The 26,115-nt window shown below is 39.4% G+C and overlaps 1 protein-coding gene and 2 long non-coding RNA genes across 3 annotated transcripts; all 3 read right to left on the reverse strand.

The window, feature by feature from the left end:
• Positions 1–3,155: 3,155 nt before the first annotated feature.
• On the reverse strand, positions 3,156–4,006 carry LOC109852903 (abaecin-like). Its single transcript, XM_020424475.1, has 3 exons — positions 3,897–4,006; positions 3,504–3,680; positions 3,156–3,251 (listed from the first exon to the last, which is right to left on the reverse strand). Exons 1-3 carry the CDS (start codon positions 3,945–3,947, stop codon positions 3,243–3,245), a joined length of 237 nt encoding a protein of 78 aa, XP_020280064.1. The 5' UTR covers positions 3,948–4,006; the 3' UTR covers positions 3,156–3,242.
• Positions 4,007–6,988: 2,982 nt separating this feature from the next.
• Positions 6,989–8,756, reverse strand: LOC109852905. The gene is made up of 3 exons (XR_002250054.1): positions 8,606–8,756; positions 8,327–8,540; positions 6,989–7,444 (listed from the first exon to the last, which is right to left on the reverse strand). It is a non-coding gene; the product is annotated as an uncharacterized LOC109852905 (long non-coding RNA).
• A 2,330-nt stretch (positions 8,757–11,086) lies between these two features.
• LOC109852908 lies at positions 11,087–11,929 on the reverse strand. The gene is made up of 2 exons (XR_002250055.1): positions 11,752–11,929; positions 11,087–11,391 (listed from the first exon to the last, which is right to left on the reverse strand). It is a non-coding gene; the product is annotated as an uncharacterized LOC109852908 (long non-coding RNA).
• Between the last annotated feature and the right edge of the window lie 14,186 nt (positions 11,930–26,115).

Below are 26,115 nucleotides of genomic sequence, written 5' to 3' on the forward strand. Positions count from 1 at the left end.
TGCTGTTCGTTGCAGTTTGCGCATTGTGATATTAGATATCCCTCGATAATTAGTAGCTACTCGCAGCGCCACGACTTACGTTTGTTTCATTAATGCTTGATACACGTACCGGGTCCGCAGAGATCGCCCTCTCTTTCTCTCTCTTTCTTTCTCGTTATGTCTTTCCATTTTAAATTAAATTACTTCGAAGTGATTCTTTTTCGTCTCACACACGAGCAGCGCGACGAATGAGCGCGACGCGAAATTATAATTCGCAAAGCTCTCTTGAAAATTACTATTCATGCTGCGGAGCGAATTTAAAACAATTAACTCCACCGTCGAAAATGAAAAACGATTTAATGATCAGACTCAACCGACTGCGTTTCGCAGAGAAAACTTTACATTGAATAATGAACAGTCTTTTTGCGAAGTTAATATTTCAACTTCGCGCAGAGCATTTTGCTGAGCCTCATTTGCGAAAAAAAAAAAAACAAAAAAAAAACAAAAAAAAAAACCCCCGACTGAGATCGGACATTTCGTATTTTTCCAGGCATGATTTCCACGCGCGATTGTTATTTTTTCGCGATGTTTTGTTGAGATTTTTCTTCTCTTTTTCGGGACTTATTTTCAGTGAATTTCACTCTCGCGTCTCCTCGTTGAATTCTTTCTCTCTTCATCTCTCTTCATCTCTGTTATATAAACCGAATTGTTCTTCTCATACAATTCGATTTAATGTCTATCTCCGGTATTCATTATAACGAACGCCATTACCGGCCGGCATTGAGGCAGGCTCGACTGAAGCTTTATGTTTGTGAATAGAAATCAAATCTATAAAAGCAGACTCGAAAAAAACAAAAAAAAAAAAACAAAAACCAAAAAAAAATTGTCCGACAAATTGTCTTCAATTAGAGACAGATATATGTTCGACAAATAAAACAACGTGCTTCACGCACGAATGCAGCGTTGACACAGTGCCAAATCACGTGTTAGTGCGAAAAAACAAACGGACCAGTGTAAATAATGTGAGACAACGGCTTCGTTTTCTTCGGTAAGAAAATCGGTGAAAAACACGATGCTGCGAGAGAAAGTCGAGTCCACTCCTTCCTTACGCTGTTCTTCTTGAAACCTCTAATTGCATCTCATGTATTCAAGGAAGCAAAAACACAGTACGATACTCGAGAACACTTCTCATTTCGAATACATCGAACCTGGCACCGCCGTTCCTCTTTAAAAGCGATATCTCCGCAACGCGGCAAGTTTTGCGTAAATTTTTTTCTTTCTCCATCGAACAATGATAGCGATCAAGAGATTTTCAAGATTCCGTTTTGTGTAAACGCGCCGTTCTGTTTTTCTTTCATTTGAGAGAATAAATTGCGCGTGTACAATATACACATATATGATGTATATAATATATATGTATATATATATATATATACGGTTCGTTGACATTATAAAAGAAAACGGGGGAGGCCTTTTCGTAGTTGGCGAAGCGATCAAATATCTAGAATGATGTAACGACACTCGACGTCGCTGTCGCCGCGAAGAGCACTTCGGCGCATCTCCTTCGGCCGCCGACATCCGGAAAGTTGCGTCGAAATTCAAAGTATTTCGTTAATTGCCCCACTTATCTAACGGCAGCCTTATTGCTACTCGAGGCATCCTAATTACTGTCCCGGAATATTTGAGCCCTCGCTATCAAAATCGGACAGCGGAGCGCGATTTAACGTCGAATTTTACAAAGCTAGGAATGTTTTTTCTTTTTCCCCCATGTGAAAACGAATTTTATAATTCGCAAGTTTCTCAACATCCGCGTCTTTTAATATACACGCTTTTAAGACCGTGGTCTTTGATGAATTAAGCGGACAAGAGTCCCGGCAATTTACATCGTCTGGTCGATGTTTGTCCCGTTAGTACTTTTTTTACGTAATTGTAAATTATTATTCTAATTCGCGTCTCATTAAGACTCTGGGGCGTTCAGCAGGCAGATAACGAAACGCTTTGTCGGATCAAAATGGGGAACAGAATAAAGCCGACTGGCGCGCGCGCGATTGTTCCACTTTAAGTATCGCTTCGCATTAGCTACGACGAAGAAGCGAGCAATTTAAGTTATGGCCCGACTCGCGACTGAGACTGCTCTCTTATCGCATTAACGTAGGAACTCCGTAAAATGCAGAAGAGCGGAGAGAAAGTACTCGAGCTACATATATATATATATATATATATATATATATATATATATATATGTACACATATACATATATATATGTATATATATGCACACACAATCGCGTCCAACATCACTGTGTTCATTACAAGAGGAAGGATCTCACCAAACTCACCATTTACATTATACTGTCGCATGCAGCGCTTGCCACAGATGGTCGGATACATCCTCCGGAGTCGCTACTCGAACTGACTGGCGTTTGTGCCTTAAGAGATCAAATAGCTGCTGCAATTGCGTGAAAAGCGCGCTTACATAAAACTCGACTCGGCGAATGTGTTCAGACAACCGTTTTATAATTTAATTCAGCGTTTAATGAACTTCAGTAAAATTGAGAAATAAATGGTGATAATAGCGCGGCGGAATGCAAAACGTTTTCCTGAAATATCGCTCGCGAAAAGCACGCGTATCGATTTCGTTGTGTAGCGCCCGCGTGTAACTCTCACCGGACGGAAGCTTAGATGCAATATTCTCTCTTGTTTTTGCGGAGCACCAACGTCTTACGCCAGTGCAAATAACTTGCTAATAAGAAAAGTCACTTTCCATTAACGCGATTTATGGTCACCCAGAACGCAAGCTGCCACGAAGAGTCCATTTGATTAAAGATTTAATTGAAATATCGCTTTTTTTTTAAAACCAGAAACTGTTTCTCAGATTGAATTTGCTCCGGGGTGTCTTTGTTTCTGATTGTTTTACGTGATCGCTTACGCCGGAGAATATCTGATGGTATTGCGAGAATTATACAAAGGAATATTGTGTGTGCCGCGTTTTCGAACGCGAAAGGAGTAAATTGAATATAAATCAGAACATATAATAAATACGCGTATTTTGTTCCCTGTACAAATGTAAATACGACGGGAGCGCTGCACGACACATAGGTAACTTTCACTCGGTAATTTCAAAACTCAATAAATACAATCATTTTTATTTTAAAAAGCAGAAGAGAGAGAAGTGTTTAATTAAATTTATCTCTCTGTTACATATATAATATAAAATTACATATCATTTTTTAAAAATAATTCTCAGTTTATCGGGCAGATTATTATCCATGCTGTAACAATAATACAAATGGTTTTTTTTTTTAATCAAAAAGTTCACTTTGCGGCGAATTTTCAACGCGACAATTATTTAATATAAATTTTGCTTTACTTTAAATACATTATTTGTTTTTTATAGTAAGTAATATTTGTCACAGCGAGCAGTGAAACCGAAAAAAACTCGAAAAATTTCTGTTCCGTTAGAAAAGTCAAATATTTTACACACCCGAAAAGGGGGTGTGTGAGATATCGATTAGTATACTTACTTTTGGCAGCGGTATCGGCCAAGATTTTCGAGGATTAAATGGTCCGTAGCCAGGACCGCATGGTAGGGATGATCTGCGTCCCGGCAATGCTTGTGTATTGGCAAACAAAGCGCAAATTGCAACCAACAGCATCACGGCATAGATTGCGAACTTCATGTTGACTATATGTGTGTTGTTCTGGCGAAGAAACGAGAGATACATACCAAAACAATAAGACCATTTCCGATTGCAAAGTTGTTTCAAAACACATTGATAGTACAAAAAAGATCGTTAAAAAAAAAAAAAAAAAAAACAAGCGCCTTTTCAGTGGAAAAACTATCGTTCAAAAAATAGAATTTTAAGTTTTTCCAATGGTAAAATTAAATTTCAAGGATTTTGTTCTCCTATACTCACTTTAAACCGTGGTAAACCGCGACTGTGGTGCGTACGTGTCTTATGTACCATTTATATATCATTGTGTAATGTGTGTGTGTGTGTGTAAAAGTATAGCTTCTTATTGCGACTGAAAAACACGAGATCGCGAGCTTCGGAGAAGTTGCAGGGAAAATCCCTCTGGCTTTGCCTTATCGTTCACATAACGACAAGACAGTGGCGCTCATTGATCTCGCGCACTTTCTTGATGATTTCATCCAACCCGGGTCTTACTCGCGTCGCACATCAGCTAGAAGCTTATGCACTTGTCACGCATCGGGGAATTCCGGGAGAATCCGCAAATTGGATTTCTTTTACTACTACGTCACGCATAATCCTCACCGACGGAAAGGATTTTCCGATCATATTCGAGAGGAACGTTCGTTTCGTTCATACAGATTTCAATATTACAGAGCGTATGTATTCGCGCGTACGACGCATAATTGTTCTTTTAGTTTTTGGTTGTAACCTTATTGCGTGGAATAAAACCGGAATGACTGAATATCCGAAAATGAAACTTTGTAGATTAAAATCGCTTGCAACAATCAAATATAGCAAGTTTTTCAAGAAAAAAGCAGACAGACATTTTCCTATTTCACATGTCAAAAAGTATAACGGAGCGTTTATTTCGCAACAAACCGTTTCCGCGAAGAGAGAAGAGAAAATTTCATATTACAAATTTAATTACTCTTTTAATCAGAGTTATCAGAAAGAAAAACCCTGTTTAAATCCCCCGCCCGAAACGTACAAAGAAATTCACGTGATGACACGTTCACGTTGAAGCGAATGAAATTAATTAATATTAATGTATAAATTATATTAATAATGCGGAGAGAGAGAGAGAGAGAAAAAACCCCCGAGCGCACGCTGATAAGAGTTACGTCAAAATGATCTTGAATTATTGAAGTGAACAAAACACATAAAGAGAGATTGCGGGAGAAAGAAAACAAGCGAACGCGCGCGTTGATAATTATTACGAAATTGCGAGATTGCAAAATGCAATATTGCTGGACGTGTGTATTTAAGAAAGAGATGGACAAACATGTATTATCGTAGTATTATTAAACAGACTTTTGATATCCTTTGTATCTCTGAACTCCGAACTCGAATTCGCGAGTTCAAAGATACAAAAGGGTATCAAGTCCCATTGATATGCGTGTGACATATTTGTGTGCGCTCTTTATTTTTCTAGACACACGTGTCACCCAATATTGCCACATTCTCGACAAGGCTGCAAATTACGTCGTTATGTTACGTCCCCGGTCGTAAACCATTGATAAATACTTATCGCCAGTTACAGCACGATACGGGAAGTAACTTTGAACCGCGTAAAGATTAGTTATTTGCAGAAGCACGTACGCGCTGCGAAAAATTATGAGAATACTTATCTCCTGAGAAATAGAGAGAAATATATATATATATATACATCTCTCTCTTTTACTCTCAGAGGGACTTTTCTTCGCGACCAAAGGGGTATCGACGCGACCGGCACGGAACAGAAAACTTTTACTCGGACATGAAATACAAGGGTGACTGGTTCGAAGTCGTTTACTCGTTGATACGGAAAAGCTGGTAGTATCTCGCGAAAGGGCCAAAGTATTTCTTGGAACCCGAGTCCTGAGGGTTTTCTGACAGGGTTTTCTATCGTCTCGCATTTTCCGGCGGAATTCGTTCAAGAATCGAATAAATGTAATTAGAAAAAGGGCGGATCACACAAAAATTTGTCAGACTCGTTCGACTGTGACGATAACACTAAAGTGCATGCGTTGCACAAAGAAAAATCTTTAAATAAGATTAAGAACAGATAAAAATATAATCGCTTGTAATATAATCGCTTGTTGTAATTGTGACACACAGCGCTTGCAACAATTGATTTATTTTTGTTAAATATAGAAAGAGCGGCAATTGGGGATGAGAATATATCGTCGAGATACGAATAATTCATATCCTTCCACTCTGCGATCCGATAATATTCTCTTTGTAGCTTCGTGGTGCAACAGAGATTTATGATGCGGTGCAAACTCAATTACCGTGTATAATGAAAGTTACACGCGGGAAACAACATTTGCATTTCGTTTATTATAGCTCGCTAGATGCGGTTGATAACGGCATATTACATGGGGTTTCTCCTTCTTATTGCGCGTATATAAGGTGTTTCCATTCTATATTTTCGTCACGATCGTACGACGGGAGTGGGGGGAGGGGAGGGGAAAGAGGAGGAGTCGTAAACGATAATATGTAATGCGCAAATATTCCTCTCTCCCTCCGTCAACATGCCACTTGACCATAAGGAGCGACATTTTATAGAGTCCCGTGAATCGGGGTTATTACCTATATAACCGAACACAGCTATCCCGCGGAAATATTTTATGGAGCAGTTCAGTGGTAATGAAGGTGTTTACATGCGGGCAAGAAGGCGTCTCGCCGGGCGGTAAGTAATTAGGACACCCCTCGTCTACCTCTACGCGCGATAGGCATTGCCAGAGAGAGAGGTAAATGCAACCGGGGCAGCCGTACACTCGGAGCTCGGGCGCGCACTCGTTATTTCGGAGGCTCCGGGCTCGCGTAATGTATTAGCGTAATTAGCGTTATCAGATTCACGGACAACGAGGAGTCACTCGTTTATAGGACCGTGAAAAAAACACGGTCAACTCTCTCTTCGCTCGAGTTCTAGACCGAAAGTCGAAGGTAGCGAAATTGCATTTGGCGGAATGTTTTCGCCCGATAGCGAGCAAAAGGAGGACACTGAAAAATAGTGCGATCGCGTTCTTTTTCTCCGAAAAAAAAATCAAAATAATAATAATAAAAGACCACGTTTCCGTGTTCTTGCAGAGAAAAAAGTTGAGGAAGAGTTGAGAAAGGTAAATTGTAAGACAAGTTCGACGTTAGGCAAGTCAATGCTTTTTGATCTTTGCTTACACAGTCAGATACTAGTAATAGAAGAAGGAATTCGAAGTAAGAAGCGTATAAATAATAGATACTTAGAATTTTATATCATATATAAAATGTAACATATAATAATATAATTTTTTCATGTTATATATATAAGCACTTATGTAATAATATTGTTTATTTTGTTATAATTCATACAGTGAAATCTTTTGAGTGAGTAATCAACAGATACATCATTTTTTTTATAAGACGTTAAATAAACGTCAGCAGAAACTGTTCAGAAAAAATGATATACATCTAAATTCAGTACATCCAGAAGGGATGTATGTAATCTTTGAAGTACATGTCTTTGGATTATATATCTTCTCTTATTTTAGAAGGATATGAGTTCCAGTAGGATGTCTAATTATTATTCCCTCTAGAAAGAGATACGAGTTCGTTCTATATATAAAATTTCTGGTTGTGGTATAACGTTTAATATCAGGAACTGGATTAGAAAAGACCGCCGTCTCTCTCTCTCTCTCTCTCTCTCTCTCTCTCTCTCTCTCTCTCTCTCTCTCTTTCTTTCTCTCTCTCTCTCTCTCTCTCTCACTGCCAAGAGCTGGGCAAAGATGAAAAAATGAAACTTTATATTATTTCTGAAAACAAAAAAAAAGCATAAATTTTTGAATTTAACATCAAGTTAGTACAGAGGTTTTTAAAATATAATTGGAAATGTTTTTAAGATAGTTTCTAATGTATTACAAAATTATATAGAATTAACATTGGGGTTTATGATAATGTTTCGAGAACATTCAACAAATTTGAATAAACTTTTCAGAAAGAGAATATGTGTAAATGCTAATATAATTTTACATTTTTGTTAATTTTAAATCCCAAAAGAAATAACGTCCAGCAATATAATATGTATGTAATGTTACAGTTACGCGATGGTTTTAATATATAAAATAAATAATGTAAAATAATAAATAATTAAAATATCCTCGAAATATATAAATGATTATTAGAACCATACGCAGAGTGTTTGTTGCGGATATATATGTATTTTATTATATTTCCATGTGAAAATTTTTACACGTGAGTTTTTTTAATTGAAATTTCAATTCGTAAATTCATATAGGATGCTATTTTTGCATCACGTATATGATAGATCCCGTATATCCCCCTAACTAATTTTATCATGTACGTGATGCAAATATAGCATCCTATGAATTTACGAATTGAAATCTCAATTCAAAAAACTCACGTGTAAAAATTTACACGTGAATATATATTATATATATATTATATATTATATATATATTATATAATATATATATATATATATATATATATTCCGCAACAAACATCCAGTATGACTCTAATGACCATTTATATATTTCGAGGATAGTTTGTAACTTAAAGAGTTACCTATATTTAAAGAGTTACCTAAAATTCATTATTATTAATATTAAATAATAAAAATATGTTATAGTATAAATATGTGAGGCGATTAATAAGTATCCAAAACGAGATCATACATTGCTGTTGTCGTTGAAAAGTGTCATTCTTCGGAAAAACAAATGTCAAACGCTGACACATTATTGCGCGTTAGTGTTTGTGACAGCTCGCCAAAGTAGGTATATAGATATCGTATTACGGCATCGACGACTTTTACCGTTGCTCGAACAGTTTTTTCCACCGAGCCATTTTTTTCAGATTCGAAAATAAATGGAAATCGCATGGCACCGATATCTGACGAATAAGACAGATGAGGCAGCAATTCAAAGTCCAACTCGTAAATTGTGGCCATTACTTACAGTTAAAGTGCGTTGTCAAAAATCACTAAAAGTGTCCACTATGGCGCTATCTATGTGTCGCTTCGGACACTTATCAATCGCTTCACATATAACGTTTAACTTACATTTTCCTTTTTTTGCTGCAATATTCGCAATTCTACTGTAAGTATATCTTGTCGCGGACTGTAGTAGAAGAATGACGTTATATACTTCTTCTCTATATTATCGCTTATATACATTATCTCTCGAACTTATACACACACACGTTTCGTTATTTATACAAACTCTTTCCAGACTTTAACTTCAAACGATCGTCGTCATCGTTATTTGCGTTTTAATATGTCATCGAACCGATGTGTGCGTTTAACACGATAAATTATAATCTTTCATTTTCCGCACATATTTCACGTAATTTTTTCAACGCCATTATGTGGACGCTTTGAGATACGAGTTCAAGGAAACCAGAATTACTGAAACATAAAAAGGATGTGGGAGAGAGAACCGCCAATTAAATATTTACTCTTTCGACTTCTTATCCTCCGTCATTGTGTATTTCCGCGAAAAGCAAATAATGTCAGGTGAGCGCGCATAAGAGGAGATGTGCTTCTCTTATGATTCTGCGCATGAATCTTTTTGCTGCATCATCATTTCTTTCTTTATTACTTTGTTACTTTGAGTTTCTCTCTCTCTCTTTTTTTCTCTCTCTTTCTCTGTTTGAAATTATATATTTTGGAGTTCTACTTTTTTTTTATTCGCTTATGTTAGAACCTATTTATTCTCTTATTATAAACGTATATGAAAATTCTTACGCAAACTCGAGCACAAGAACACGAACCATCGAAAATGTAGAAATATTTTCAGTATTCGAAATTACTGCGCGCGGACTAAACGAACGTGGTGGTGCGCGCACGATATCGGCACGAAAATTCGTATGGAAACTCCTGGCTCTTTTATTTGATTCTTTTTCAGCAATCGGCAGATCGAACCGACTCTCTGAGAGTCTGTGCAGCGCCTTACCGCTACTTCCCATAACCACCCACGTTCCTGCAATCCCCTTCCTCCCTTCCCGTCCCTTTCCACCTGCACGATTGAACGTGAGCCCAACATCAGAATAAAACTACGACGAATTCTCCATCACGTTAACGTTCCTCCTCCATCTTCTATCGCAGAGACCATTTATTTCGATCGTAACCAATGTCGTTTCGCAGTTCACTTCAAAGTGGAAAACGGGCTGCCTCTATCGCCGTGGTAAAACGCGACGTCATTGATGTTACAAGATGATTCATACTAAATCGGCGGCTCATTTATTTGCTCGCGGAAAACATTTACAGAAAAGGAGTGACACACATATCACATCAGAAACAAAGAAATACGCACAACGCCAGAGAGAGAGAAAAAGAGAGAGAAGGAGAGTGTAATAAATATATGGTATATACTCTTGTATTAATGCAACAACACGAACACTCTTCTTAATCAAATAATTCGAAGCTGTTGACGTTCCTCGGAAACATCGCTTCGAAAACAAATAAAAAAAAAAAAAAGCTCTCACGATCGAATTCCATCGGGATTGATAAACGTTTATTGACGTATCACACGGAAAGCACACGGTTTTCTCTCCGAGTGTCAGGGTTTCCTGCTGGGAAATGAAAGGTTCATATTTTATAATGGCAGCAGTGCGCTACTGAAGGTGATGCTACTGTACGAAAATATGAAATAAAATGCATTGGAATAAGCATAGAAATGGGACGCGGAAATCTCGGGGAAATATACGGGACACGCGGCCTGCTGTTGAAAGCAACTGCGATACCATTGAGAACTCGGTAGTCCGTCAGAGCTTACAAAAATCACCGTCCGTAGTAAATATTCATACCGCACAAGGCGTCGCTTTGACTCACTCTATATGACGAGGCATTTACCCAGTTTTGAAAGTGAGTCGCTTTATCTTGGGAGCGTATTTTCATGACGGAATCTAAGCGTTCCGGATTTACGAGCGAATATAGAACTTGGCGCTTGCTGGACACGATCTCTCTCTCTCTCTCTCTCTCTTTCTCACACACAAACTTCGGGATAATATTCACATATCAATAACTACTACTCGTTTAGCTTAATGAATAATTAAAATACATGGAAGTAGAGCGCGCAAAAATACGATATTCAAGATAATGATAGAGCTTTTATTGCTCTTATTTTACCTTATTATCAAAAAACAAATTTAACGCCGACCATTAACGATTATTCGTGATAATGCGCCAAATCTGCTGCTTCTTGAATAAACATACGTGTTTATGTAATGTATATATGCGTGCGAATTTATTAACACACATATCCGCGGAAAAATGTGACGCTCATTACGATGCAGTTTATGGCGATCGCGCCGCGCGCGTTCACCGCGTTTTCTCCGCACCGAGTATCACAACGCGCACTTCTCATTAACTCTTCGAAATTCTCACAGTCTCTCTTAGTTGGGGGAAGAATGTTGCAAAATAAAATAAACACAAACGGTAGAAGTAAAAATGTTTATATTTGAAAATCAGTAAGTTATAATGTGAGGAGTTTACACACATAACGTTGCGATCAAATAAGTCGCGAAAAAAATGTCACACGTGAGTATACTCATCGTGCATGAGTTGGCAAGTCTTCGTTAGAGACAACAAGCCGTAACAGTTTATGGGTCTTGGTCTCCGAGACGGCATTCTCGCTTTCTTTACTTTCCACAGCAGTTTTACCGGCACCACGCACGTTGCAGTTGTCAATATTGACAACAATATGATTACAAACAGGCTCAATTTCATGTCACATGTAACTCTCTGGAAAATTATTATTGAAATAAATACACGTTATTAAATAATATATAATTTATATGTATTATTAAATATTTTGATGTATATTAATATGTAAGTACACATATTATTAAAACAAGTATTAAAATATTTGATTTATAGTAATTATTAATTTAATTGCATTCTAATATTAACTGCGTAACCGTGTGTATATATTCTCTCTGGAAAAAAAAGAATTTTAATTTCCTCTCGTTATTTTAAGTCTGTTAAACATTTATTTTCAACGATATCGAAAATATCGTTTGTTCATTAATGTAACAACCATCGTGCAGAGAGAATTGCGATGAAAATTGCGTTGCACAGAATCGTGAATGACATTTAACTTACAGGTATCCACGTCCAATTAAATGTCACCGCGTTGCCACGCTGTGTCGTCCAGAAGCAAATCTTACGAATCTTACGTGTTTAATTAGAACTTTAAGATAATATTGTTTTAGGACTTGGGGAGAATTGTGTGTGTGATGATGATGTTTCACGAGAGTGGTCAAAGCTCGACTGGACCAACACTTGACAGCTTCCCAAGCCTATCCCTTTCAGTCTTGTTATTCTCTCACCCTAGTATTAGCGCACATTACGTCGCCATAATAGATGAATGTTTATTTCGCATAAACGTTCTCTCTCTCCCTTTTCCTCCTCCCTCTCTCTTTATCGGACATTTTACTCTATGAGTGAATGAGAAGCAATGAATAAGAATGAGAATGAATGGGCAAGCACGTTACTCGACAAGCGAATATGCTTTTGACCACTTTGACTTTCGTGGGCGAACAAATTGCGCTGACCACATTGACAATCCCTCCCTGGTAATAATTGATTCATTAAAATTCATATACAGTAGAATTCCAGTAATTTCGAGCACATGGGACTGATTCTTCCTAGAATTCGAAATTATTTTCTTCTCTCCTCTTTCATTTTTTCCCCTTTCCCAGCGACCAACTGGTAGCAAGAGACAAAAGATACAGTCATCGTGTTTCTCTCTTTGTTATCTGCGCATTCTACGAGTTGCGCAGTCACTCAAGAATATCGGGGAATCATGAATAGTGGGGAAAACTATTGGTCCGCCTATCAAGGAGAAGTCGAAATTGTAGTGTTCGAAATTACTGGAGTTCTACTGTAAAAAAAAAAAAAAAAAAAAAAGAGAGACCAGCAAATCACGATCGCTAAGACAGATGTGTTAATTTTTTGTGCGACTATATACATATTATGATGTAAATTATTCAATATCGCTTGTATTGATCTATCGCGTTAATCGGCATATAATCCACTCGTCACGGAGGAGAAATCACGAACACGCATAATATTATTCGTCAATATTGAGCGTCGTGCAGTTGCGGCGACATGTGACACAACAGTCAAATAGCGACGACGATAATAGCGCTCTGTGCGATCCCATTGTCGGGATTTATTATCGCGGATTTAAACGCGGCTGCGGAAGCTTAGGCACTACGGCCTCGTTGTGTTGTCCGTGTTTTCGCCGGTGCTTCGCCGCGCGTAAGCCGGAATTACATAGAAAACATATTTCGATCGGTGTAAACTTCCTCTCGTGGAGTAAATGATTAAAAAAAAAAAAAAAAAAAAAACCGCGAGGAGATTTTTGCGATCAATACAATCTTTGGGCGTATTTGCAGAATTTTCTCGCAAGGTGTTCGCGACGTTTGCCTGAGTTTCTCTCGGGACAGAGGCGCGCTCGCGTTTCGGTACCTATCTACGGAAAAACGTGACGAGTATCATCGACTTTGGAAAACACTTTCGTCCAGGCGCACTGCAGTTTCCCAGCGCGACAGCTTTCTAGGAGAAGCGGTAGCGCGACCCTACGTTACGTCAAGAACGTCGCATTCGGCGCGCGGAAACGTCTCTCCACCCGGCCGATAGGAATCGACGGGCAAGAAAGAGGTGGGGCGACGAAGAACGTAGGAAATGCGGAAGGGAGAAGGGGATCGGGAATACGGTCGTGAGAAAGACAGGGAGGTGAAACGACGACGGTACCCGGCTATACGTGGCCTGAAACTGGCAGGCGAAAGGGGGTGAGAGCAGCTCTCCCTCGGGAGCTTGCTCGGCGCTCTCGCGCGTTACGGCGCACACCGTCTCCACGGCGCGATCTATCGCCCCATTGACCGCCACTCCATTATCAGGATAGTAATGCCGTAACCCCGTATCCGTAACCCTGCCCTACTCGTGTCGCTCCCGCGCCTCACCCCTATCCAGAAATCCACCGCGAGCTTGGCCTTTTGTTGGTTTATCGGGACAACCTTACGTTACAACCGTAAAGAGATTGCGAGAATAATCGCGGAGTCGTGTGTGCGCGCGCGACGCTGATCATTTCCCGCGATATCCGCATCGGATTATCGATCTTCGTGCGGAAAAATATTCTCGAAGAATTTCTCTTTTCCTCATGTTTTATAGTTCGATGTTTTTTTTTCTTTTTTTTTGTTTTTTTTTTTTGTTTACGGAAGAATGCACTTTTACGGAAACTGTACGGATAAATCTCTTCGTGAATCAAACACACTAAATACATTGAATGTTCCCACGTTTGAATTGTAAAAGCAAATATGCTGTACCGTACTTCATGAATTGTTGATCGAAGTACGTGCGTGGCCACGCTTGCATCGCGGTCGCGATAAATATTTAGCAAATTTACTGCCGGCGATGCGATATTGGTTTTTTCGCCTTTCGCGTTTCGCGACTGCCGTTTTGGTCTTCGTTTGGAAAAGACTAATCACGATACCGTGAAAAGAACTTGTGTACAAATAATTGAATTAATAAACTCCGAATCAAGTTGAAAACAATTAGTGGTACATATACATATATATATATATATATATATGTACACACATATATGTATTTACAAAGTAAAAGGATATTAAGATATAGATAATAAGTAATATGACTAGGAAAAGGGGGAAAAAGGAATCGTTTTTCCTTGATGACTTGGCAGGTAATAAATCAGAAGTTGTTCACGAGCGAATCTTGCAGCTCTCGGTCATCCGAATTAATTACAGGCCACTTCTGACCTAACGGCAAACTAGACAGCGGTGTGTGTAACTGTAATTAAATTATATATGACTACCTGCTCCAGCAGTTGCGCGAAGTTAGCAGAAACGGTTTCTACCAACCGGAAAGAAAATCTGGGAAGTTCAAGTTATAAAACGTAAAAACTCTTAATTATATTTCAAGTTTTTCAAAACAATATTAAAAATAGATATATCTGTCAAATTATTTTTTCGGTTGTTGAGATATATCGTCACTGAAATTCGACGAAAAATCTGTTTTTATTTATTTTTTTTTTTTATTTTCCCAACTTCTTTCTCGAATAAAAAAAAAAAAAAAAAAGAAACGTATAGCATGTAGCACTTTGTCCCGTTCAATCTGCTAAAAAGTCGCGCAATCCTTCTTCCGAAAAATACTATTTTCCACGAATAAAGGAAATCACTTCGATCGGGTCGTAGCGCAGCATCGCCCCGACGATCTTGGCCGCTGCACACACAATTTTGCAAGACGCCCGTGCAAATCGCAAGAGCCGCGCGCGAAACTCGCGTTGGAATATGTCCTGGCGTTCCACACGGACAGTCCGATCCGGCACCCCGATCACGTAGCTCAGGAAATCTCAACAGATAGACGCAGAAGCCGGAGCATGGACTCGGCCCCCAAGCAGCTCAAATGGGAATACACCTTCGTTCCGAGTGCCGGAAGACGTTCGACAGTTCGACCCTATCGCGAATGAAGGACCGTGTCAGCGACTTTCGGGATAAGAAAGCCCCGACCGCTCGGGGGCGTTCCAATTTAAGCGATATCGTTCGATAAGAACTCGTGTGAATAAACAACGCAAGCAAATTATTTTCTATTTTTTTTCCCCCCGAGAGCGAGTTTTTACATCGCATTTGTATTTATTCTCGCAACAATTTTAATTATTGTTAACGGTTAGCGGTTCCAATTGAAAATAATGCAAAAACAATTGCTTTAGTAAACTGCTAACGATCATTTCCAATACTCCCTCTTTCCGCGTACACACATACAGTTAATTACTGTTATTTATAATTTGATAGAATTTCAGAAAGATTTATTGTTTAATTTATTCTTTTTTTTTTTATTTTTATCAGTCACTGTTTCTCGATTTTAATTGTTATATCGACGTCGCTCAACTGATAAATAACGTTTTTGCGCTCAGAAGTCGTCGATATATATTTGGTCTGCGTTCTTGTCGCGCTGAATATCGTACATATTCGATCAATGCTCTCGTGTGAATACGTTGAACGCGTCCTTGAAGCAAATTAAACCCAAAGGAAACCGTATAAAGACGCGATGACGATGATAATGATGAGATGACAAAGAAACACTTCCTGCCACTAAGCGCACTGATTGTGCGAAATTGCCATTGCGCGTGCGATTTTTATTAGACGTATATCATGAGCGCTTTATTTTAACGAATCGCGCAAGAACGTCCCGCTCTTGCATGTCCAGGTTTATACGATCACAATTGATTCCCCGTTTCGTTCCTTCCGCTCTCGTGCGACCGGAATACGCCGGTAAGACATTACTCAAAGCGTGAACGTGAGGGAGATACAGCTGCGGCAACCCGTCGGCGATTTATAGCGGGACAAATACAGATGGGGAACTTCTCGAGGCGTAAGACGTCGGAAAAATGCTTTCGGCTTTCGACAGGCTCGCTCTCTCTCTTTCCTTACTCGTGCCTCGTCCGTTCCTCATGTAAAGTAATAATGGGAAATCGAGCGAGAATACGTCCGTACGATTTCTCACGCAACTCGTCTGATACTGTCGTGCCGCAGAATCCCCCGAACAAGTTGCCATAAAAATGCCACGATGAAAGCAAGAAGAAAAGCATTTTGTTTGCGCGGCTTTACGCCGTGTATTGTGCGAGAGACATTTTCATGTCAGATTCTGAAGAGAGAAGAGAGAGAGAGAACAGAAAAACAATTCGGTCTTGATTCCGTGTGCTGTGTGCGTATTAAGAATTAACTGTTTTATGATGGATTTTTTGTGCCGGATGAGAAAAAGATACAGGAGCAATCCGCTACAGCTTTTTCCTTTAACGCGAACTTGTACGGGGAAAGGTTTGCGTACAGCCAAGATAAAAAAAAGAAATGACAAGAGGAGATGGAAGGGAAGCCAACGATATCAAAAGAGTTTATAATTGAGTTATAAGTACTTTTTAAAAACGGAACACACACTTTCGGCTGCAGAAAAGCCGTATCGGCGAAAAATGCGCACAGAGAGAAGCGCTACCTCGAATATCGGCAAGTATTTCACGCGACGTTAAACAAAAGAATAATTTAATTTAAAAAAAAATATGGCCAAAATGTATAATAATAAAAGCAATATTTTTTACTAGAAAAATTTTTACAAAAAAACATTTTTTGACTGCACTACCAACTAACGCGAACAAGTGAATGTAACCAAAAAAAAATATTATATCAGTAAATTGCAATAACTTTAATAGAGATAGAACAAAGAGACAATTTTGGGTGCTGATAAAATTAATTCAAGTTCGGTTTGTGCAATTAATACGCCGATTTCGCTACTGCGATTTTTGAATTAATATTCTTTGAAAAAAACCTTGAAAAAAAATGTTTTACCTCGCTCGGTATTTTATTGTATCGTGTCGACCGCACACATCCGCGCGGAGTTGAGTTACAAGTATACGCACGTATTTTACAGAGCGCACGTGTGTGTGCGCGCACATGTGGGCTACTCCCATCCCCCACAATGTGCGGCCGAGTAACACAGAAAGTCTTTTCTCTTCCCACACTCTCGTTTTTCTGATTTGTTACCTCGTACTTCTTGTCTGTTTAGATCGTTGGGGACATTTGACAGAACTTTGAGTTTCGCGCTGGAAAAGTGCGCGCGGTAGTTTTCCCGACGGTAGTTTTCGCGACGGCGAGAGTATGTCGAACGAAATATATTTCTTTAAAAACAGACCGCGAAAATCTCTAGTCCATTACGTTCATCGTTTTCCGAAGGCGAGCAATCTCTCTCCCCTGCGAAAAACAGCTGCGCTCTCCGCGAGATCGCGCGACATATTAATCTGAAATTTCTCTGAACTCAGTACGAACATTTCTCGAAACGCGCATCGAAATGTATGCCCGCACGATTCATTTATTCGATAGGAATTCACACGAGCAAGTGCACCGCGCAAATGTTTTTAACACAATGGATTTCAATTACGCACTTTAATCAAAGTTTAATCGCACGAAATTATTTTGGGGAGGAATATAGCGACGTATAAAACGTTTAAATGTTTTTTTTTTTTTTTTTTTTTCTTCAAACGACGTTTAATCGGCCGCGATCGGATCTGTCTTCGCAACAGCTGAGCGCGCCTGAATCGACACGTCGTGTCATTAACATGTAAACTCGTGTGTGCTCGCTCGAGTATCCTCCTCCATCCTTCCCCCCTTCCTCCCGTGTCAAACGTGTCAATTCGATTCTCTGGGCGCGATAACTTCTTGCGGCGACAGCTTAATTTCGCGCCGAATTTCTCGAACTAGCTTTTTGTTTGTTTTTCGAAATAAAAGAAAATAACCTATACACCAATTAAACGCTCACTCGCGTAATCCGTTGTTTAATTCGATGCGCGCACGCGCGCGCGGGAAGAGACCTTCTTTCCCGAACTCCCTGTCGAAATTCGATAAAGCGTAATTTGTAGCATTAACGGGCCCGCGCGCGCGGCGAACACACGATTAAATCGTACGCGACTGTAATCTCGCTCGGCGAAACGGTGGGAGTGAGAATCGTCCTATCTATCTGTCTCTAGAAAATTGTACAACAAATTGAAATGCGCGCTGTCTACACCCCTCCCCCGTTTCCTCCTACCCCCCATCCCTTCCCATCTGTCCGATCCCGTTTTTTTGCCCTTATATAATGGTATATTCGTAGTAATTACTGGAGTGGACCGTAACTCTCTCTCCAACAGGAACGGACGAAATAAATGAAATAGCAACGTTTATTCGACAATCCGGTGAGAAAGTTTCTCTATATCTCGCTGCGGAATGCAATTGATAATAATTGAGAATGGCGCGCGGTTTCATTCTCGCTGATCGTTAACGGTAACTCACTCGTACTTTTAATTTTTGTTGTTAACGGGAAAGTGCTATCGCAAAGCGATTCCCCGTAGCGCTTTCATAGCATCTATACGTTGTAAAACGTCCAAAACACCTCGATTCATTTCTATGCGAGTTTTGCACGTTTTACGCGTTTGCGAATAATCGTTTGAACACGCATAGAGAATATTTTAAACATATACAATTCTTTTTTTCTAACTTTAATGTTGGTTACACAATTTTATTTTTATGTTTAATTTATTTTTAATGTTAGTTACGATGTTATTTGATTTGTTTACTCTGTTAGTTTCGACATTTTTGTATTTTTTACAATTTTATAGTATTTAACAAAGTAAAATTAGTTGTTTCTTTCTTCATTAACGTGAAAGATACATTTTGTCACATTATTCGGAAACATTAACGATTTATTTTCAAACGCTTTACCGGATAAGACTATCCATTTTGCACGAGTACAATATTACTTTCTTTGAAATCGTTTTATTTTTTACAAAAAGGAACTTTATAGTGCATTCACGTCTTTGCTGGCAATAAAGTTACTTCGTGAGACAATTTACCGGCGGATAAAGTTTCATAAAATACTCATAATATTTCGTCGATAGCACGCAATATTCTATTCGGAAGTCCTCGCACGTAACGTCTAATACACACTATCTGTCAGGAAACGGTGTGCCATCTGCAACGTATTTGTAAAGCAAGTATTATTGCTCTTTTCGACATTGCGCTATAACCATTTTTAAAAATATGGTAGACAGTTTTGCATATAAAAAACATGCGTAGGTTTTGGATAATTGAGAGAAATCGCAATATATAAACATCGTACAACAATTAATGACTTTTATATATTTAATTACTATATATGTTGCACGGAGTATAGGAAATGAATTTTTATTTTGTACATATATAGATATTTGTTCTTTGACAATTAAATTCTTTATATTAAATTAATTAATTTATTTATTTTATTTATTTTAGTTGTATGAAGGAAATGTTTATAAAGTCCGTGATCATCTGTCGGCATAATAATTCTAGTCTAAAACCGATAGTTGATTCATCGTGGTGATTTCAAACTGGTTCCTTAACCACTGCTGGTATAACACAGTAGGTATATGAGCTCAAAATCGAATCGATGAAAAATAGATATTCTCTCACTGATTTATTTGATTTTATACAACAAATTATTTCTAGAATTTTTCTTGAATTCATAACGATTACCAAGTATTCTTTGTCTGTAATAAATATTTGAAAAAATATATTTTTCTGTATGTATTTTATATTTTGCCATCAAACGGTATTCAACTTACTTGCGGTATAACAAATATTCCTCTGTACATTGAAATAAGCTCTTTTTATAAAACTAAAAATATTAAATTTACTAAAAAAGATTTTTATCGCAACCAGTTTGTATTTAACGCTGTTATATTTCTTTACACTTTTATGATTACTGTTTAACAAAACATTTATTTGTATAACGTATTATTCAAAATAATTTCAAAAACAAAATTGTATATTTATCCATGTAGATGAGCAAATTAAGCATTACCGCAAAGACACATAATATTGCATTGCATAACATTAAAATTTTAATACGTCAATATGACGATTTCGATTTTTCCATGACAATAAATTATCATTCAAAAAGATATTGTCGATTATTATTCTCATTAACATAATGTAAATATTAATGCTCCTGGCACTCTCTTGACTTTTTACATATTTATAAGACTCCAATTATCTCACACATGAGGTTAATTTATGTTATTACCGGCTATCAATAAAAATAATTGCTTTATTAACATGAATAATGACAAGTTTACATTCATAATATATTCATTGCTGACGCGATCGTTGCGTTCTCGCTGTGGGGTTTCGCCATTTAATGGATCTGATATGCCGCGAACTGCAGATAATAATAAACTCCCCTTTTTCGAGATCCCTCAAGATTATCTGTAAAACAAAAAAAGAACAGAGTCTTTTATAAGAAGAACACTTATGAATAAGAAATATCTTTCGGCTTCTCACATAAAATTATAGTTGTTTTGATTATAAGCGTTTCGTTTTAAGAAATAGTTTCCACAAACGCAAATCACATCACATGTGACACGCACACTCTGTTAGCAATTAATTAATATCAGTTATATGGTAATATTAGTTAATATTTGAAGAAAGAATATTAAATTAGTGTAACGTTTAACGGAATGGTGTCGTGAGACGGTGTATTATCTCGAGCAAAGCACACATATACACACACACACGCACACACAGATTGAGTAAACTCTTAAATTATTTCTTGACAAAATATCGACGCGACGTGTTCCGCTTAATTAATTTTTCGCTTGAACTTACGATCCGCACGAAAGAAAACATTCGAATTTAAGTGAAGGACAGAGTCAGTCCCCTATTATATCTCAACTCGTTTGCGAATACATCTGTTACGCGAAATCGAGAATATTTCAATTTTCGCGTTTATGCAACCACGGTCTTAACTGTAATCAGAGAAATGGCCATTACTCCGCAACACACCCAGTACGTATATCGTGCATGCAGGCAGGTAGAGAGATACGCAACTCGTGCTCGCATTGAATTTAATGATAGTGCGTCGAGGTGAGCGCTCGCTTGTTCTCTGCCGGTCGCACTTACACACCGCGCATCACATAAATTACGGAGGACATCCGTGCCATTTACAAAGCCGAGCCTTGATGAGTCAAATCGCCTGATTACCATATGTTTACCGTGCGCTGAGTTTCATAGCCCCCGTGCGTGTATATGTGTGCGCGATCAGCGCAGTTTTCTCTCTGTCTCTCTCTCTCTCTCTCTCTCTCTCTTTCTGTTTGCAACATAATGTAAGATAAATTATACGCTCGTAAATCATTCGATCGAACGCGAAAGGAAAGAAAATCGCCAGTAAGTTTTAAGTTGCGGAATCATTTGTGCCCCCGTGTAGTAATCTGGCGAACACTCGCTGTAATAATCAAGCGCGAAGCGATATTCGCAACGACGAACACTTACCGAATCGCATATCTGCAGTAGCCTTTTCGTTTCTTTTTTTTTTCTTTTTTTTTTTTGTACCGCTGCCCGTTCGCGAAAGTTGAGAATTATCGAGCTTGTTTATTAACGGTCATGCTCCCGTTATCGCGCGGATTACTATTATCTCACACATACGAGATACTTTATTAAATTTGTAACAGCCACGTACAAAATAAGTTTTCTGATCGCGGTTGTGTGTAACGTGTTTTTTTCTTTCTTTTTTTTTTTTTTTAATCGCGAACTTTGCCCACTGGAAGCGAAGCTTGTACCAATAATGATTCCACAACATTTACTATCTAATAAATTAAATTTTTTACGCGTCTTGCTGTCTCGGCTAGTTAGTCAGCTTGAATAATATATTACAATCATTAGAGACGTCTACCGCGATATAATGTTGCATAAATAGATTGTATAAATAAATGCGTGTCAAGGCGAAACGCATAAATCTTATATTATCTCTTCATAAAAAAAAAAAAAAGTTGCAAAATATAATAAGCGCGCGAAACACGTGTGTGTGTGTGTGTGTGTGTGTGTGTGTGTGTGCGCGCGAAAATAAACTAAACGAAGAAAAGAATACATTTATCTACTCGCGATGTGGAATCGGTGCGCGCGTATATACGCAAACACTTGACGGCCGCACAAAGAGAGACACGTTGAAATACGTTCTAATAAGAGATGCGATCTCAAACACGAAATATCGAACGGCCGGTCCGAGCGGCCGCGTTAATTAATGCCGAGCATTAATAACAATAACGTTTTGCCGCAACGGGGAACTATCGGGCAAATTTAATTTTTTACGCCGCGTCGTCGAAGCCTACCCGGGTAATTTATAAAATCCGCGCGGGGGGACTTTTTCTCTCTCTCTCTCTCTCTCTCTCTCTCTCTCTCTTCTTTTTACGAGTTGAAACGGCGCCGCCTCGAGGCCCCCGAGGGCTCCGGGCTTTATAATTAGGCAACGAAACGAATTGCGCCTGACGTCCATATCGACTACCTAACTCAAACCTGACTAACGAGCTTTCCACTCATTTCTATCCACACGTACGCACACGCACGCACGCACGCAGCCCGTCGGCCGCTAATAAATCTTCCGTGCATATCTTCGTCATTATCGGCAAACGCTTTACGTGAATGGAGCCACGTGATCCCTCCTAGCGCGCGCGTTCGTTAGCGTCAGTTCTGTGATTTATTTCGCAACGGCTCGCTGAAATCGTACGGAACGATAATACGCACCGGCGCGTCGCGCTATTGGAATTATTGAAACGTTTCCTGTCGGTACCTAATTATAACAGTAATTTATACGTCGCATTACACTCCAATTGTCTTGCGCGAAATGAGCCGATTAGTCTATCTCGTATCGAGCAAGTATCAAACGCGTAGATGTTGATTTATACGCGCGGGGATCGTTATCTTTCACATTTATCTGCGCGCGCGTCTTATACGTTCGGCGACGAGAGATTACATTTATAAATCAAGCTATATATGTATATATCCGCGGAATATCGTTGATCGATTTTTCATCGGCGCGAGTCGATCGAAATTCGCGGACCAAAAATGAGTTAGTCGTTCGAACAACAGTCGTCGTGGCAATAAACCGGCGAGTTAACGGACACTAAGTATCCGGGACATAATCGTTAAAGCTGTGTTCGGCGCGGTTTGCCGCGAGCCGACGGGCGCCGGCCGATGAAATAAATTTCCGATATAACGTTTCGTCGATAAATTAATTGACCACCGAGCCTCCGACGGTGGCCGAGGTCTCTCTCTCTCCTCTAGCGAAGCGTGCAAGAGACTCGGCAGTAGGAAAGGGGACGAGCGTGGAAAAGGGAGGCAGGGGGCAAACTGGGGAATTATTATTTGCGAAAGGCGCGCATATATACCGCCGGGCAAAATCGCCGCAAAGCGGGGAGAGTTGTTACTGACAGCAAACATGGCCGCCGTGCTTTCTCGCGGGCCCTCCGGCCAGCTTAATAACTTCTCTCTTACCGCGGCGGAGCAGCACCTTTTTGCGACTCGCCGAAGCATTATTAATCGCTTGATGTGGATTTCAAACTTATTACCGCCGGCTGATGTGATGGACGTGGCCCGCGGGGTCCACTCCGTCTCTCTTTTCCTCCTTCCTTCTGCCGAGAGGCAACGGGGTCCCGTTGTCTCTCTCTCTCTCTCTCTCTCTCTCTCTCTCTCTCTCTCTCTCTTTCTCTCTTTCTCCCGATGCGCCCCGTTATATCCATTTGATGTTCAAGCCAGGTGCTCCTCGTCCCTTCGGTCGACTTGCTCGTGGTTAATTTCGTTCACCAACTCCAAAACGCGCAGTCAATTGACAAAGATCGCATTATTACACCGTGTACACACCAATCGAACGGCCAATTAATGCGTATCATTCGCCTGCCCTCTTTCGCCGGGCTATTGCTTCGCGCTGAATTATCAAAGCAATCCCGGATGTACTTTATCGGTGGTTCTCTCCATCACCTCCTTTATTATTGCGTATTACATACTGTCGCGCTCGAAATGACTTATCACGAGTTTAACACGCGTGATCACAAAGTGATGTAAAAATTGAATGACATGCGTAAAAAAAAAAAAAAAGACACATAATACTCTGAACACATTAGTACAGAATTTTTATTGAGTAATACACAATATGATATTCTCTCTTCTCTGTCGTTCGATTTTTAATATTGAAACTTGTGCGAACATCTTTTTTTTTTTATAAAACTATTACGATAACGCGGATCTATATAAATTCTAGAGTTTAGTTTATCAGAAGCCGGCTAGCTACACGTTTCTCACATACTGATACAGATGGCGACACATTTACGCTTTCAAGAAGCTTGATGCCAGAGGAACAGCATTGAATTCTTAATTTTGTAAAAAAAAAAAAAAAAAAATCCGTTCTACCCATTCCGATTATCGAATGTTAATTTTTTCGTCACAAATGTTTGGTCATGTAAAATAAACGAGGAAGCTGCGTTTTGTACGAAATCGGTCGGAATTTTATATTGATCTTTGGATTAATTCTATCGTGAAACTTTTCGACTAATGTCTGAAAAATGTTGGAAGAGAAAAATTCACGAATCATCCGTCAATTTTTCTTTCATTCTTCACTTCCTGTCTCGCGAAAGATAACGCGAGATAAAAAGCTTATCAAACCGAAGAATAGACACGGGATTAATAATACGAAACCAAGCGTCTTGCCGTTTTCCTTGAGGCGAGTAGAAAAGACGAATCAGTAGGCTAAATAGAGCTGCCAGGATAAGGCAGGAGTCAGACAGCTAACCCCCGGGATGCCGGAAGGGGAGAGAGACATGGCGCAGCGGCAAGAAGGACCATAGTCACAGGAGGTGGCGGGGGCGAGGGAGGAGGATGTCGGGGAGGGTGGCTCCCAAGAGACGCGCAGCAAACGCCCACGAACGGTGACAGTCGGCGAAGATTTACGACGCTATAAAATATCATTTGTATTTGATGTCAGAGCGAGGGCTTGATTAATGCACTCTGCCGGGCGCACAATGAATAACTGACGTGTTGTTATAGTAACATCAATCTGAAAGAAGTACGGGGTGTGAGAGAAAGGGAGAGAGAGGGAGAGAGAGACAGAGCGAGCTCCGGTACCCCGTTGATAAATTGTGTAGATTGGAGTCGCCGTTGCTGAGATACGATCAGCGAGCCTTCTACGATTCAATCATTAATGCCCGTTTCTCTCCCCCGTGTGGCCGAGAGAGATCGTCCATAACTCCCGACATGTTGAGCTGCGCGAACTGTTGGTTGGTACATTGGTAATATTTTTTTCTTTTTTTTTTTTTTTTTTTCGTTTTTCTCCAAAGTGAACTAAAATGTGTATACTTGAGAATAATTTGATTTGTTAGTCAATATCTTTCTCATGTGCGGACGAGTGCGCGCCGCGAAATTGAAAACCGATTTTGACACATGTCACTTCCAATGGATGTTCCAAATCTTAAAACACAATATTTTTGTTTCAGGAATTAATAAATTATTTTTGCGACGTCTATTTACATATTTACGCGAAAAGACACACATTTAGGATGTCTCGATGAATAAAAAACTTTTCTCTATTGGAAATAAAATTTAATTTATCACTCGGGAAAGTCATAAGTGTGAAATATAAATCGATATCCAAAACCGCGACACGTTCGATCTAAACTACAACCAGAGAATTAGCGATTTCATATTCATTGACGTTTCTCCTTATAAATTGTTATTTGCGCTTATTCTTTTCTGAATAAATTCAACCTCGTCCATCCGAATTGACGTTAACGGGTCACGTGAACAGCGCGAAAGTGTCGCGAAGTTTATGGCGAGGAATCGCGCTCGGTCGGCCTCTTATAACACAATCATTAATCACTTACCAACAATGATTTTATTCGCGGCGAGCGGTCCGAGCGTAACGTATCGTGACGCACCCCGAGCAGCGGGAACGATACATCACCGCGATACGTAATATCGTCCTCAGTTCTGCAAAAGGGGGACGGAACAGACAAGAGAGAGAGAGAGAGAGAGAGAGAGAACGGGAACGAAGGGGAACGCCCGTTGTTCAGTTTTCGACGTTGCGCACCGGCGCGGCGTCGTCGTCGCGCTGTTTTCGAGC

Source organism: Pseudomyrmex gracilis, unplaced genomic scaffold (genome assembly GCF_002006095.1).
Source record: "Pseudomyrmex gracilis isolate BER0280 unplaced genomic scaffold, ASM200609v1 scaffold_39, whole genome shotgun sequence".
NCBI lineage: Eukaryota > Metazoa > Arthropoda > Insecta > Hymenoptera > Formicidae > Pseudomyrmex > Pseudomyrmex gracilis.